The following is a 14967-nucleotide window of genomic DNA, read 5'->3' on the forward strand; positions in this document are numbered from 1 at the left end:
GGCCACTAAACTGAAAAAGCATTCAAGAAATGGTCACGTAATTTTAGAACAGCTTTAAAGTATTTCCCTAGGATAGTAACGGGCAAAATGAAAACATTTTATTTGGCTTTGAAAAAAATGGGTTTTTTGAAGTTCTAAAAGATTGACGGAGGTTTTAACAAATTTAGAAGCTAAATCTTTTTCTGTGAAAAATGAAACAAATTATTTTAAAAGCGTAAAAGAATTTATGATAAACATGATTTACATAATAATCATGACCGATTTTATAATTTGGGTGAGTCCGGATTTTCTACCAGTGAAGGTAATAGAAAACATTTTTTAGACGCGGCATAGGTTTTACTAAACTTAAATGCTTCTTGTAGCTTTTCTTTGTTCTCAGTATTAGTATGTGGAAACGCATCTGATTTTTTTATGTCATTTTTTTAATTTAAAAAAGGCAAAAATCTTCACAACACTTGGTGATAAGAAACCCTAACGACGCAAATTCGCTGTATCTGAATTAGGGTGAATGGAAGCATATGTCTATAATATTTGCTAGGATAAGTTTTACTTACTGTTTTACCCTTGCCGTTTTGTAGATTAAATTTTAATTGCGTTTATTTTTTCAATATTTAAAGTCCTTATTCTTTACAAAATTAGTCAACATAAAAAAATGTATATTTATTTATTTCGTCCTTTAAAATAAGCTTTACAATGTTTTACAACATAACAATATAAAGTTTTGAAAAATTCCGATTGGAGCTGGCAGAAGACATGATCTCATCATCCACCCCCGTTGTTACAAATTTAGATCTTGTATGTAATACACATGGATAAACTTTTTTATTATTTTTTTTATTTTTATTAGTTTATTTTATTATTTTTATTTTTTCGTCAGTATAAAAACATGACTTTGAAATCCATACATATTGAAGAAAATACATATTGAAAAAACAAAATAAAAAAGTATTGCGTCAATATACAAGATATTAAATAACTAAGGTTAAATAAAGGCTTAAAAAGTAAGTTGTATTAAGTTAATATTAAGAATGCTTGTTATCAAAATTGAATATGTGCTGTTTTGTTGCACACAACGGTTTCGCTCCTACCCTAATAATCTTCGATTATTAGGGTAGGAGCGAAACCGTTTTAAATTGCTATTTTTTATTCCATAATTATCTAGTTTGTTCATAAGAACCTCATGGTCAACAGTATCAAATGCTCTTGAAAGATCAAGGAATACCCCTAGAGTGTATTTACTTTTATCGAATCTATTTAAAATTTCTTGTTTTTCCAGGAGTTACTTTGTCAGCAAGTTTTTTCCCAAGTTTTGTAAAAGAAGTTGTTAAATTTCTCAGCATTGTCTATAGATTTGGAGGATTTTAATATCAACATTAATTCCAATATTTCCAATTTCATATTTCTTTAAATACGCCTATTATTTTTACATTAATATTAGGAATAACTCTGAAATACATGTCACCTAAAAAAATATCATGCGGTTTAAAAAAACAATATTAACAAGCCTTTTTTTGCAACATTAACTTTTGTTCGTATTTGGAGTAGCTCCTGCATAACTGTAGATGTTGGCGCACCACAACTCTGAAATTAATATTATCAGAGCTCTAAGCCAACATCACTGGGCGTGGTTTGTCAATTAATAGGACTGCGGATGAAGTATTTTTAAAACCATTTAACTTCTGACATTGTTAAGTACTTATAAACAATTTCTAAAGTGTTTAAAGGATTTTTACAAAGAGCGCAGGAATATACTGATCCATTTTCATTACAGTTAAAAAAAATTATAAAATCTATTATTTAAAAAAGTCCAATTTTTTTTAAAAGTTCGCGTATTACACGTCATATGTTATACGTCACTAATTAATGATTAAATATTCAATAACTACAATTTAACAATTTATAACAAAAATGAAAATTCCACTATAAAATAGTTCCACCATAAAAAAAATCCCCTTGAAATGAAAATCATCATCATCAAATGCAAACATTTTCTTTCGTGAAAAATTTAAAAATAACATTTTCCTGCAAATTTCCAATAAATTTAAACTGAGTTGTTCAGATTTTTAAATAATTTAAACAGTAGAAACAGGTGTAAAATAATTTGTTATAAAATATCTGCCGAAAATACAAATTAATAATTTGCATTTGCAGAAGTTATTTTCAAGAAACAGATGTAAAAACAACTTAATTGTCATTAAAAAAAAACAAAAAAAAACAAAAAATAACTAATGAATAAAAATCTAATAATCTATTAAATAAAAAACTAAAAACCCGTAAAATAAAAAACTAAAAAAAAAATTAAAAAGAATAAAATGTTTTTCGTTTCTAGTTTCAGTTCTAATTTGGAGGGAAAATGTCAGTAGTAAAAAGTACTTTCTCATAGTTTCTGATATCGAACTGAGGGTTTACGCTGGGAAGGTTTTTCGAAGCTGTTCCAATATGAGCCATGTCAATATAGTCTGAGGACTTAGTCGTAGCCAAGCTGGAATAAATCCCTATATAAATATAAAAAAAGTCTGATTACGATTTGAAAATATATACAAATATTCTTAACCGATATATAACTTGTTACTAAAATTTTAAACTTGTAGTAAATATATAAATGATATAAACACAGTAGGCTCATCCTATGCTAGCAAAGTAGCTCGTGTAGCTGCAGCAATACAGCCACGGAAAATAATGCCCTGTGGTAACTATATAAGCTGCTGGTTTAGTCTATCTTTGAAATTGTCAATGATAGAAGTATTTATAACTTGATCTGGCAGAGCGTTCCAATTATTTGCAACCCAACTAATAAAAAGTTAAATCATACAAGGCAATATACCAGTTGATAAAATCAGCCTCGTTTTTAAATGTGAATTTTTGGATGAGATCAGCACGTTTAATTCTATTACTCAGTAAAGTTAGGTCAAGTTTAGCACATTTTATCTTTCAGTCAGTGTTACAAATTCATGGAGTAAAGATATGACACATTACCCAATGATTTGTGACATGATTTTGTATACGTTCAGAAGTGATGGAGATCTTAGAGCCGATTTAGAACAATTGAGTTACATTTGCTACAAGCCATGCCTTTATTACTATTCTATGTTCTATTAGCATTTCAAAAATCATGACAAGTGGATATGCAGATGTTAGCAGATTGTGCTAGCAGATGCTTCAAAAATGTAAGGACTTGTTGGATCTACACTAGTAGACATCTAGCTGTTGAGCGCCTCAAGGTGTTTTTGAACAGATTCATTTTAGAATGAAATTAAACATAATTAGAATGAATGAACGGAGAAGCAGAAGAGCATTTTGCGAACAGAGCTAAATTTTGATTTTGAGGTCCAATATTAAAGACAGATTGAAAAACCTCTTCAGTATATTGGCAATCAAAACTCATTTGCTGTATATTGGCAATCAAAACTTATTTGCTGTATAGTTGCTATACATGTTTCAGGCATTTTACTTGACAACTTATCCAATTTGTCGAATTCTATTTTATGCCACTCACTTATAAGTTTTTCTACATCTTTTTCATCATTAGACATTAATTTTTGATTATGATTAATCCCATGAACATCCAATAGGATCTGGTGATTATACCTACTCATTTAATTTCAATATTTTATTACCTACTCATTTAATTTCAATATTTTATTTATTCTCTAATTCAGTAAAATAACTTATACAATGCTTTAAAGAATATGTTTTGGATCAAAGCTTTTTCCTTCTAAAAAAAATAAATGGCTTCCCATTAAACCAATTTTCTGAAGTTATAGCATGACTTTTTCAAATTGTCCATTTAAATACTTTTGCTATTATTCCCTCTATTTTTCCAAGATCACCTGTACACGATCAAACAGTCTTACGCCTTAACACTACATCCACCATGTTTAACAGCCGATAAAACAAACTGTTTTATAATATGTTCAACAACTTTTGCTTTGGACTAGCAATCTTCTCTTGAAAAAAAGATTTAAAACTTCGACATATTGGTCCACGTTTCCGTTTATTGATAGTCCTTTTTTTATGTAGTTTTGCCCATTTTAGCATTTTACATTTATACAAATAATTATGGGCAATATATGTATATATACATATATGTATATATATATGTACATATATATACATATATACGTGTATATATATATATATATATATATATATATATATATATATATATATATATATATATATATATATATATGTGGTAGTGATGTAGTGGTAGAGTGCTCGTTTCATAAGCAAGAGGTTCCGAGTTCAACTCCCACCATGTACCTGGTAGTACTGCACTCAACTTGTTTCTCCGCGCAACAGCCTTGTTCATCAAGGTTCGTGTTTTGGAGTTATAGAGTTGAGAGAGGGTTATAACCACAAGTAGCCTCCTCATCTGTAGTGGCCTTCTCAGCCTCGGGCAGGTGAATTATAAAAAAAAATTAAAAAATATATATATGTTACGCCTCTGATTATTGGATTTGTAGTAACCAATACTCAGAGGCATAACTATAATGTTGCCACATTTTAAGTGGAAGACATTTGAAAAAACACATTGAACACATTTTAAGAGTAGACATTTGAACAAATTTTAAGAGTAGACATTTGAAAAAAAGTTGTTTTAAGGACCACCCTAATATATATATATATATATATATATATATATATATATATATATATATATATATATATATATATATATATATATATATATATATACATATTTACAAATAAGAATGTTTTGCAAAAAATTGCAGTGATTGGAAGCTGGAACAAAATATCCCAAAAAGACCCCCTACCCTGAACTATGTCTCTGCCCATAGCTTTACTGCATTTAGGTAATCAAATTTCTTGACACTCAGAGAACTCAATTTCAGTTCCAGTTCATGTCTTTCTTCACAAATTTTTTTCATTATTGGTAACTCTAATTTACTTTCTAATATAAATACAAATTGGAACTTTTGATAAACCTCATTTAAAATAGAAGTTTGTCAAAAAAAACACACAAAAAAAAAACACTTGTACCTTATTTAAAAAAAAAAATGTACCTTATAAAAAAAAAAACTTGTACCTTATAAAAACCAAAAGGTCCATCTTTAAGAATATCTTTAGCGCAATGAAGAATACTCTAAAAAAAAATTATAATTACTATAATTTTGCTTGCTTTGATGCTTTCCTATATATTCCTATATATTTCCTATATATTTTGTTCAGATTTAGTGATCAAACTTGAAATACCATATTTCATGTTATCATATTTCATTTTTTTTTTTGCTCTAATAAAGATTTTTTATACATAGATACTGCCCAAAAAAAATAGATTTTTTTGTCAACACAAAAAAGAAAAAAAATTAGTACAAACATGGTTTAGAGAAAAATTTTTTAAATTATACCTTATATTCTCCTACTTTGGCATTCATGAGTCTTGTTTTCATAACATCTGCAGGCTGAGTAAATATAGTTGCAAAAGTTCCCTGAAGTAGAAGTTTCAATTGATTTCAAAAATAGTTAAAAAGACACAAAATATTTAAGTTTTCTTTAAAACAAAAATAATTATTATTTTAATATTTATAATAATTATAATTTATAATTTTTATTAATACTTATAACGATTTCAAACCAACTTTTTCAATCATATAATTTCAACAACATAATAATTTACTAAATGTATTTTTTATTACTATTGTTTTTTTACTATTGAGTTTTTTTAAGCAAAGAAAGATACAAACATTCAAATATTGTTTTCAATTAAAAAAAAATAAAAAATCAAAGCTTACAGCAATTACACTGCTTGTTAAATGTGTTGGTATTGTGTCACCAAAATATCTAAATCCAAATATTTTTATATAAAATAAGAACCATTGATATTAAAAGTCAATAAAAATAAAAAGCAACATAAGCGAAGATGAATGAAGGTATAAATGATATTTCATAATTTGACACTTTCATGACAATTGTACTGCTGTCCAAAAAACCTATCTTTATATGACAACTGATAAATAAATGCAATTTACAAATGAGAGATGTTGACAGGTTTGATTAGCAGCTCCATAAAATTTAAGGTTTTTACAGAAACATAAATGTTTCACAAAAAAAATAGTTTTTCACTGATTTTTTAGTGCTCCTAGAATTCCCATAAAATTTACAAACAGCATATCAGTAACTTGTTGTCATGCACAGGCCCAGAATTTTTTTTTCAATGTCGAAAAATACTAAAATAATTATTTCTTTTTTATTTCAATATAGATCCTACCAATATCCATAGAGTTCTACTTAAAACATTGATTCTCAAAACTTTACTCAAAATTTTGATTGAATTATTAGATATAAAGACAAGCTTTCATAATGGTTTTATAAATGTCAAATTTTCTAATTTTATTTTTTCAAAGATAGTATTCCTCAAAGTCTACTTCCTTAAACTTAGATAGTTATCCTCAAACTTCCTTAAACTTAAAAAAGCTTATTATTTCTTTTCTTTTTGCAAAATTTTATAAAAAACTCATTTTAGTTAATTATCTAGAGTTTATTATAATATGCCTTTGAACTGTTGGTATATTTTAGATATTTTTCAAAATTTAATCAAATTTTAGTTTAAAGTGTTACTTAATGATTGCTTCATACTTTTTGCTTTTACTAAACGATAGTAACTGCTCTTAAAAAACAAACAAAAAACAGACCAGCTGCAACAAACAGCTGTGACCAAGTATGCATTGTGATTTTTGAGTTTAAATTGACAACTTTTCAGGCTTATAAAAAAAGACATTTTGTTTCATGAAAGTAGTCGTAAATTGAATTTTATTAAACTCATCTAACTGTTTTTGTTAATAATAAACATAATCACTTTTTTTATTAATAATAATATTTTTTTTAATTATATTTATTTCTTGTTAATGGAGAAAAAGAATAAAAATCTTTTCATTATAAATACTTAAAAATCAAAAATTTAAACATTTGATTCCATCCAAATGGAAAATCTCTTTAAAATTGATATCATTAATGTTTAGAAAGTATAAGGTTTTTTAATACTATTAAATAAAATCTGCAACTATTAATTATTTTAAAAAAATGGACAGCCTTACTAGTAGAAAAGACAGCCTTACTGTGCAAAGCTCTGCAAGAAAAAATGAGACCATGCAAAATGTTGTGTTTGTTATGCATGTAGTACAAAGACTGCTAAAGAACTTTTACAGAACGCTGTTTAGATTTTTTAATTTTCTTCACCAGAGCCAGAATAGCACGCAAAATATTGATGTGAAATGTATTGCCAAAAGGGGATTTTGCTTTGGAGTGAGAATCTTTTATTGATGTATACAAAGTCAACTTTTTTTTTTAAATAAGTTAAAATCAAAGTTTGAAAAAAATCTTTACAGTGAGCCAAACACTTTTTTTATTTGAAAGAGATTTTGACTTCTAATTTTTAAACTAAAACTTGGATATCAGTCTACTTATATCAGAGTTTTTCCTTCTCCTAGATAAGTTGACTTAACCATGACAAAGGAGTCACACCTGCCCCAAATTCTAGCCAAAATTAACTTAATAAAAGCAATTTAAAATTGAGAGAAATGTTACATCACTAAATTTTTAAAGTTTAAACTTGAAAAACAAAGTAAAACAATTTTTTCAGAACAATAGCAACATGTTTTTATATTAAAGCACAAGAGTTAATGCTGATATATAATAATTTTATACTAAAAAAACCTATATATATGTTAACAAAAATATAAAAAATAAAATTAAAAAATTACAATATACATTATTAATATATCAATGTTGTTGTGTGTTTTTCTAAACAAACCCCCAGCAAAGAATTTTATTAGACAACTTGTTTTAATTATGGTGTTATTAAACAATGGACCATATCATATTTGTGGAGCATGACTGCATCAAAATTTGCAAGAAATTATTTTGTTAAAAATATATTAATAATAAAAAACAAATAGTTAAAAGGAAATAGCAACAAAATAGTTACTCTGTTGAGATTAACATCTGCTTTGATTGATCATAAATAGCTACCTAAAAATAAAATTTTACTTTAAAAATATTAAATAGGCAATGGTGGTTAAAAATGGTGGTTAATACTTTAAAACTGTTATGCATATTATTCAAAGAATTTTGAAATTCTTTTAATTAAATTAAGCTTACCAATATATATATATATATATATATATATACATATATATATATATATATATATATATATATATATATATATATATATATATATATATAAATTAAACAAAAGCTTAATTTTTTAATTAAGTATTTCACATTTTATACATACTGTTTTTTATACAACTTTGTCATAACTTGAAAACTAAATAACTGAGGCTTATCATAGTTTGGAAACTAAATAATTAAGATTTGACTAAAGGTCAATAGCTCTTAACTATTTAGTTCTAAAGCAGACCAAGGCTGTTTCATATAATAATCTGACACACAACACCTTTAGTTTCAGCCAAATAAATAAATGATTTAAATGTAGATGAAATATTGGGAGAAGAGTACAAACAAAAAACAAGTACAGAAGCCTTGAGAAAAGTTACAGATAACTAATTTTGTGTAAGTAACAAAACAGTTTTTCAATCAAAAGTTTTTTTCAAAAGTTCATCAAGAATGACAATATGCAAAAGTTTAAAGAGAATTTAATTAAATTTATAAATACCTGCCCCATAGTCATTAGGAGACCTCGTACAGCAGTCATGGTTACACCTGCAAACAGTGTTCGAAAACCATCTGAAATAAAATTTTTTTATGCAATTTATAAAAAACATATTTTAAAGAGAAACAATTTGCAAAGCTAACTTGGCTCTAGATATGTGTTTTCATCACAACCATTTTCAAAAGAACTAGCAATCAACTAGGCAGTAGTTTGATAAAAGAAAAACTAGGCAGTAGTATAATTTAAAAAAAGAAACAGAGTTTTTGGCATTTTTTGAGCACAGGTACTGTTTAATGCACTTGAAATTTTCTTGTTCTTGGTAATTTAGCTCAAAATTAAAAAAAACCTTCAAAATCTCCAAGCTACTGAATTTCTAAACTTTCAAAATAATAAAAACTCTATTACAACTACTCTTATATTTTTATACAATTAATTTTCTACCAAAAATACTAAACTATAATATGTAATAACAAAAATAGTAAATGTTTGACATATAATAATACAGTATAAGTTTATTTTTTTATTATAGAACCACTTTTTTATGTGTATATACAATTTTAGTGTGAATGTTTCAAATTAATAGCAGTATATGGACACTAGGGTGTTGACTTTTTGGTAAATTTTTGGTATCTCTAATTTACAATATAAAAAACAGATGAAATTTGGTTTAAAAGTAACTGAAAAGTCATTGCTTTTTTTTAATTTTTGAAAAAGGTCACTCACCATGACCCTTGATTACACACTGGCTCCCATATAAAAGTGATTTTTTTTCTTCAAAAGTATATCAACCTGGGCCTCAAAAGAATTCGTAATTTTTTCTACTGAAACATTAAAAAAAAAAATATTGCAAACAAAATGTCATAAAAAACGACCTTTTCAATTTTTAGTTAAAAATTGTTGTTTTTTGTATATAAAATTTAAGCAATTTATTTTCATTTAAAACTAATATTATTTCTAAAATCTCTACAAAATTCTGGTTCTTTTGAGACCCAGGTAGATACACTTTGGAAGAAAAAAAAATTCACTGATATATGGGAGCCAGTGTGTAATGGTCATGGTGGGTGACCTTTTTCAAAAATCAAATAAAACCAATGACTTTTCAGTTACTTTTAAACCAAAGTTCATCTGTTTTTTATATTGGGAACTTTATTTAAAAAATTCATATCCCTAATGGGCATTTTACATGCTTTGTTTAACCACACTTTTATTTAAATTTTTAATTACAATGTTGATTTGGGCTGTTGCTTTGTATCCAATACAATTTCATTTTTTCGAGGATGAGCTTTACCATTTTTGCAATATTTAGGTACTGAATTTATTTACAAGCTGTCCAAATATTGGCTTGTAACTAAAATTTAAAAAGGAGTGAAACTAGAAAAACTTTTAAAAAACTAGAGTATCAATTTTTTAAAGTAAAAAAAATTAAGCTTTAGAAGATAAGAACAATTGAGAAACTTTTTATATGCACTAATTTTTTTTCTAATCTTTTAACTAAAAATTTAAAAACTGACTACAAAACACAAACCTTAATACTGATAAACTATTAACCACTTGTTGAGCTTCTATAGTGTAGTTTTCTATAATACAAAGTCATCAACAATGAGCTACTATGGAATTCTTATCAATGTTTATAAAAAATCATCAACATACTTCACAAAAATTAAAAACAACATCATAAAAATGTTACCTTCTAATGCAACTCTGTATAAACCGTTAAATGCGTGTGAGTAACTAAAGAATCATAAATAGTTTATTGTATGTATTGAATAAAATACTGAACATTACAAATGCAGAAAAAGAAACTTAAATATCTTAGACAAAATATGAATCATATTTATCAACATGATCATCATATTCATGACATATGTAGTAAATACAGTACTCGTTATTTGGATTGGTTGGTTGTGTCACAATAATAATTTAATTGTAATAATAATTTTATTGTAAGCACAACAATTTGATTTTATTGTAAAAATCATTGTGACTCAATAATAATTTGATTGTGAGCATTAAGTTATGCAATCAGTCAAGCAATGGCTCTATCAGAGCTTTTTTAAGATACTCTGTGGCCTAGGGATATGTGTTACTGAGAACTACTAAACCTACAACACATAATACAGGGTAAGTGTAACATGGTCACAAGACAGGATGTTATTGAGGAGTTGCTAACTCTTTAAGGTATATGAACAAAAAGGTAGTATTTGCTAATGTATGAAATAATACATACACATTATTTAGTGGTTATAAAAAATAAATTACAGCTCAGCTGTCAATGTCAATTTCAATTTGTACTAAAACACTGGGTTTTTTTTCAATGCAAAAGATAACAAGCCTAATGATTGATAAATTAAATAAGTTTAACTTTTTTGCCAATTTTATTATCGAACTCACAAAAAAAGAAAAAAAATTCAAAATTATTTTCTGATTATAGAGCAAATTTGACCCAATGCCAAAACAATCAAAATGCAGGATTTTTCATTTTTGTATTATAATGGTATTGGCATTGGGCAAATTTGATACTTGTTGTACTTTAATTGTATTGGGTCAAATTTGATACTAAATTTCTCAAAAACAATCAAAATGTAGGATCCTTTTGATTATTTTTGAAGACTTTAAGATAGTATATGCTTGCTATCATATAAACTAACTTATTAGATAAACTATCATCTATAATACAATTGCTACAGTAACGTTTAACGTCGTTTCATTAGTTACTAGCAGGGATGCGGAGTCCCAAAAAGGACTCCGGGTTTCAAAGTCACAAACAGATTACTTTATGCTAGGTTTTGGTATCCAGGAGCTCTAAAAATATATATAAGTTTATGGACTACTGATAGGAAAAAAATTAAGACTTTTAGGTTAGAGGAACAATCGTTTTTTGAACCCGGAGTCCTTAGGTATAATGGCGGTATAATTAAAAACAATAAGTTTCAAGTCATTAAATCTCATGAACTTTTTTCTTATAGCAGATCATAAGTCAACAGTCATGTTTAGAGCTTCTGGACACTACAGACTTGGAAAAAGTAGAGATGTAAAGCCAGAGTCCTTTTGGGACTCCGCATCCCTGGTTACTAGCCTTTGAAAAAGTGCATTCTCAAAATGCACGTGGTCATTGAAGATATCTTAAGTGAGTTAAAACTTTTTACCTTTTGGAATTTAATTATTTATTAGTTTAGAAATATTACATAAAGAATCATATTAAGATAAATAATCATCATTAAGCTCATATTATAATTGAAGTAGAGAAGTTAAGCAATTTATATATAACATTTTTATTAGATATAAAGTAGAAAGGATCACTCCTTTTAATTTTTTAAATCGCTTACATTTTGTTTGTTTTAGTTTTTCTTTTAGCTTTATTTTTTTTTTAGCAGTTTTGTTTTATTGAGCTTATATTTTATTTTTTAGAAGGAAAATGGATGAGGCCTAATTTTTTTTTATGCAACAAAAAAGTTATACTAATGCTATTTCCATAAAATTAGTTATTACTACTTTGAAATTTCTGTGATGCTATTCACTATTTTTGTTCTTTTTTAAAAAATTTAGAAAAATAAATTAAAATTTCGTGCCAACACTAACATGGCATGTCACATGTTATTGTATGTAAAGGTTAAATTTTGTCATTAGGATTATAGTTCTTATGAAAAAAAAAAAGAAGATAAAGAGTATTGTTTGTATATATATATTTTGTTTACTTTAAATCTTTTTAAATTTTCTCGCATCATTTAAAAAAATTTTGTTTGCACATGTTTATTGTTTGCATATATGCTTTTTTGATAAGTATATGTATATGATAATATGTGCTTTATAGTTATTTTATCAATGTGTTTTTATAATAATGTAAAGTATTTTTTTTATTGTTTGTGTATGTGTTAATATGTGTTATATAATTGTTTTATAAATATGTATATAAGGTTAAATGTATATTGTGTTTATAGTTGGTACAAATGTTTATATTATGTTGTTTCCATGTTTTCAAAGTGCTGTGACTTGGTAAACGTGTAGAGCAAGATTTGTCAACCTTGCCAGCCAAGTGATGTACTTACAGCAGAGGGTTACACGACAGTGTTTAGTGTCAAACTTTTACTGCTTTAGGTCTAGGTGTTTCCGAGCCTTTATGATTAATTATTCTAAAAATACATAATAATGTATTTTAATAACATTTTGCGTAATATTGTTACTTATGTTCTGTTATATATGAATGTTATGTTATGTATGAATGTTAAGTTATGTTATATGCATATTATATTAACTTATGGTGTGTGCTATTGTTGTGTGCTGTTGTTGTGATATTGTTTTTTTGTTATCTTTTGAGTTGATAAACATTTGGCTTACCTTCACATAGGTGTCTATTGTTAAAAATAATTAATAGGTAATTTCATTATTAGATCTCACTGCTTTTAATCATTCACTAAAAGCCTTGATAAATAATTTTGCCATATATACAATTTGTTTTATAAAACTAAAAACTCAAAGCCAATAAAAATTATTTTGTTACAAATTATTTTATAAACTAAAAGCCAAGACAAACTGTTTTGTCATATATTTTAATATCTATTTGTTTTATCTCAATTTGATTTTTTGTCTTTAGTGCTGTTCATTACATGATTTTGCTATAAATGATTTGGAATCATGATATACCAGCATAAATTATTTTCTAAAAGCTGACATGAAATAATAATATTTAACAACTACTACTCTGGTAAATCACAACAGCTTTTCTCTATAAGGTACATTGATTTCCATTTTTTGCATGTAATGTTTTTCTTATTTATTTACTTATTTGTTACATTTCTATTTTAGATTTATCAGATGATGTATTTATGTGGTATAGAAGAACAAAATATTGTAAAGTTTTGTGAATTTTTAAAAACGTTATAATAACTTTTTTAAAGAAATAATATTAAAGTTTGCAAAAAAAGGTTTATAAAAATTTTTTTTTTTAATTTTTCTGTATTAACAGTATGTTTATACAGAAAAAATTAGAATTGCAAGTTTTTAATAATTTTTTTTATTATTATTTGCTAATTTACTTATTTAGATTAATTTTTTTAAATAAAAAAATTTAGAAGTTATTTTTTTATAAAACATCTCCTAGCTGATATATATTTTTTTAAAAGTCATAAGATTATTGTATAATTTATTTTAAATGACAGTTTCTAATATGTAAAAATTATTTGTATGTGCTATTTTGAGTAGAAAAAAAATTATATAGAAAAGATTTTTTGTTACTACTTTCAATTAAAAGTGAAGTTTAAATGGATGATAATAGGCTAGAAGCAGATATTAATTTAGAAAATGGAAATGTTAATAGGCAAGTTAATCGTCGCAGAAATGAAAGAGATTAGTCGAACTGAAATTAATAACCAACAAAATGCCAGATATGCTGCTTGGAAAGCAGCAAATAATTCGAATCCAAATGAGGAGAGTATGGTTAGGCAAGTTGAAAATAATTGTCACAGAAATGAAAGAGATAGGTTAAGGCAAGATGAAATTAATAATCAACAAAATGCTAGAAATGCTGCTCGGCAAGCAGCAAATAATTCGAACCCAAATGAGGAGAGCTTGGTTAGGCGAGTTGAAAATAATCGTTGCAGAAATAAAAGAGATAGACTTAGGTGATATAAAGTTAATAGTCAACAAAATACTAGATATGCTGCTAGATGCAAAAGAATGCATTGTATAGCAAGAAGTAATACTATTCCAGATTATAATTATTTAGGAGAAATGAATTATATTTGTCTGCATTGTGGTGCTAAGAAATTTCCTGATGAAACACATTTTTTATGTTGCCATAATGGAAAGGTAGTTTTGTCGCAACCTTCACCATTTCCACAAGATTTATTTAGGAAAACATGCAGATGGAAATGCCAATCTGAATTTTTTAAAAATATATTAGAAATTATAATGTTTTTTTTTCTTTTGCTTCATTTAAAGTTAATGTAGTTCAACCAATGAATCATGGGCCGCCATGTTTTAGATTATGTGGTCTAGTTTTTCATTGTATAGGTAATCTTAGGCCAAATCAAGATGTTCTGCCAACATATTTTCAACTATACATCTATGATCCACTTGCAGCAGTAACTTTTAGAATGCAACAACGTGGTAATGATCTTTGCTTAAATGATTTAATGTTTCGATTGCAAACTATTATTAGTGCAGGGAACCCATTTGCTCTTGCATTTAAAAACATGGCTGAAGTGGAAGATGAAGAAATTCATCAAGCAGCTATAGAAGGTTGCTCAGTGTCAGTTGTAAAAATGTCTTTACTTGAAGAGCAAAATAGATGTCGCTATAATATCCCTTCACATAATGAAGTTGCAGTTGTA

General features: G+C 26.4%; 1 protein-coding gene across 1 annotated transcript in view; it reads right to left on the reverse strand.

Moving 5' to 3' along the window:
* Positions 1 to 1776: 1776 nt before the first annotated feature.
* LOC100211376 (mitochondrial dicarboxylate carrier) overlaps positions 1777 to 14967 on the reverse strand; it is a 26192-nt gene continuing 13001 nt past the window's right edge. The window contains exons 7-13 of the mRNA XM_065803367.1: positions 10326 to 10369; positions 8642 to 8712; positions 7949 to 7992; positions 5757 to 5805; positions 5373 to 5453; positions 5051 to 5107; positions 1777 to 2495 (exon numbers count right to left, since the gene is read on the reverse strand). Of these exons, the coding sequence (XP_065659439.1) occupies positions 2406 to 2495; positions 5051 to 5107; positions 5373 to 5453; positions 5757 to 5805; positions 7949 to 7992; positions 8642 to 8712; positions 10326 to 10369 (436 nt within the window). The 3' untranslated portion in view covers positions 1777 to 2405. The remainder of the gene's footprint in view (positions 2496 to 5050; positions 5108 to 5372; positions 5454 to 5756; positions 5806 to 7948; positions 7993 to 8641; positions 8713 to 10325; positions 10370 to 14967) is intronic.

The sequence above is a fragment of the Hydra vulgaris genome, chromosome 08 (genome assembly GCF_038396675.1).
Source record: "Hydra vulgaris chromosome 08, alternate assembly HydraT2T_AEP".
In the NCBI taxonomy this organism is placed as follows: domain Eukaryota; kingdom Metazoa; phylum Cnidaria; class Hydrozoa; order Anthoathecata; family Hydridae; genus Hydra; species Hydra vulgaris.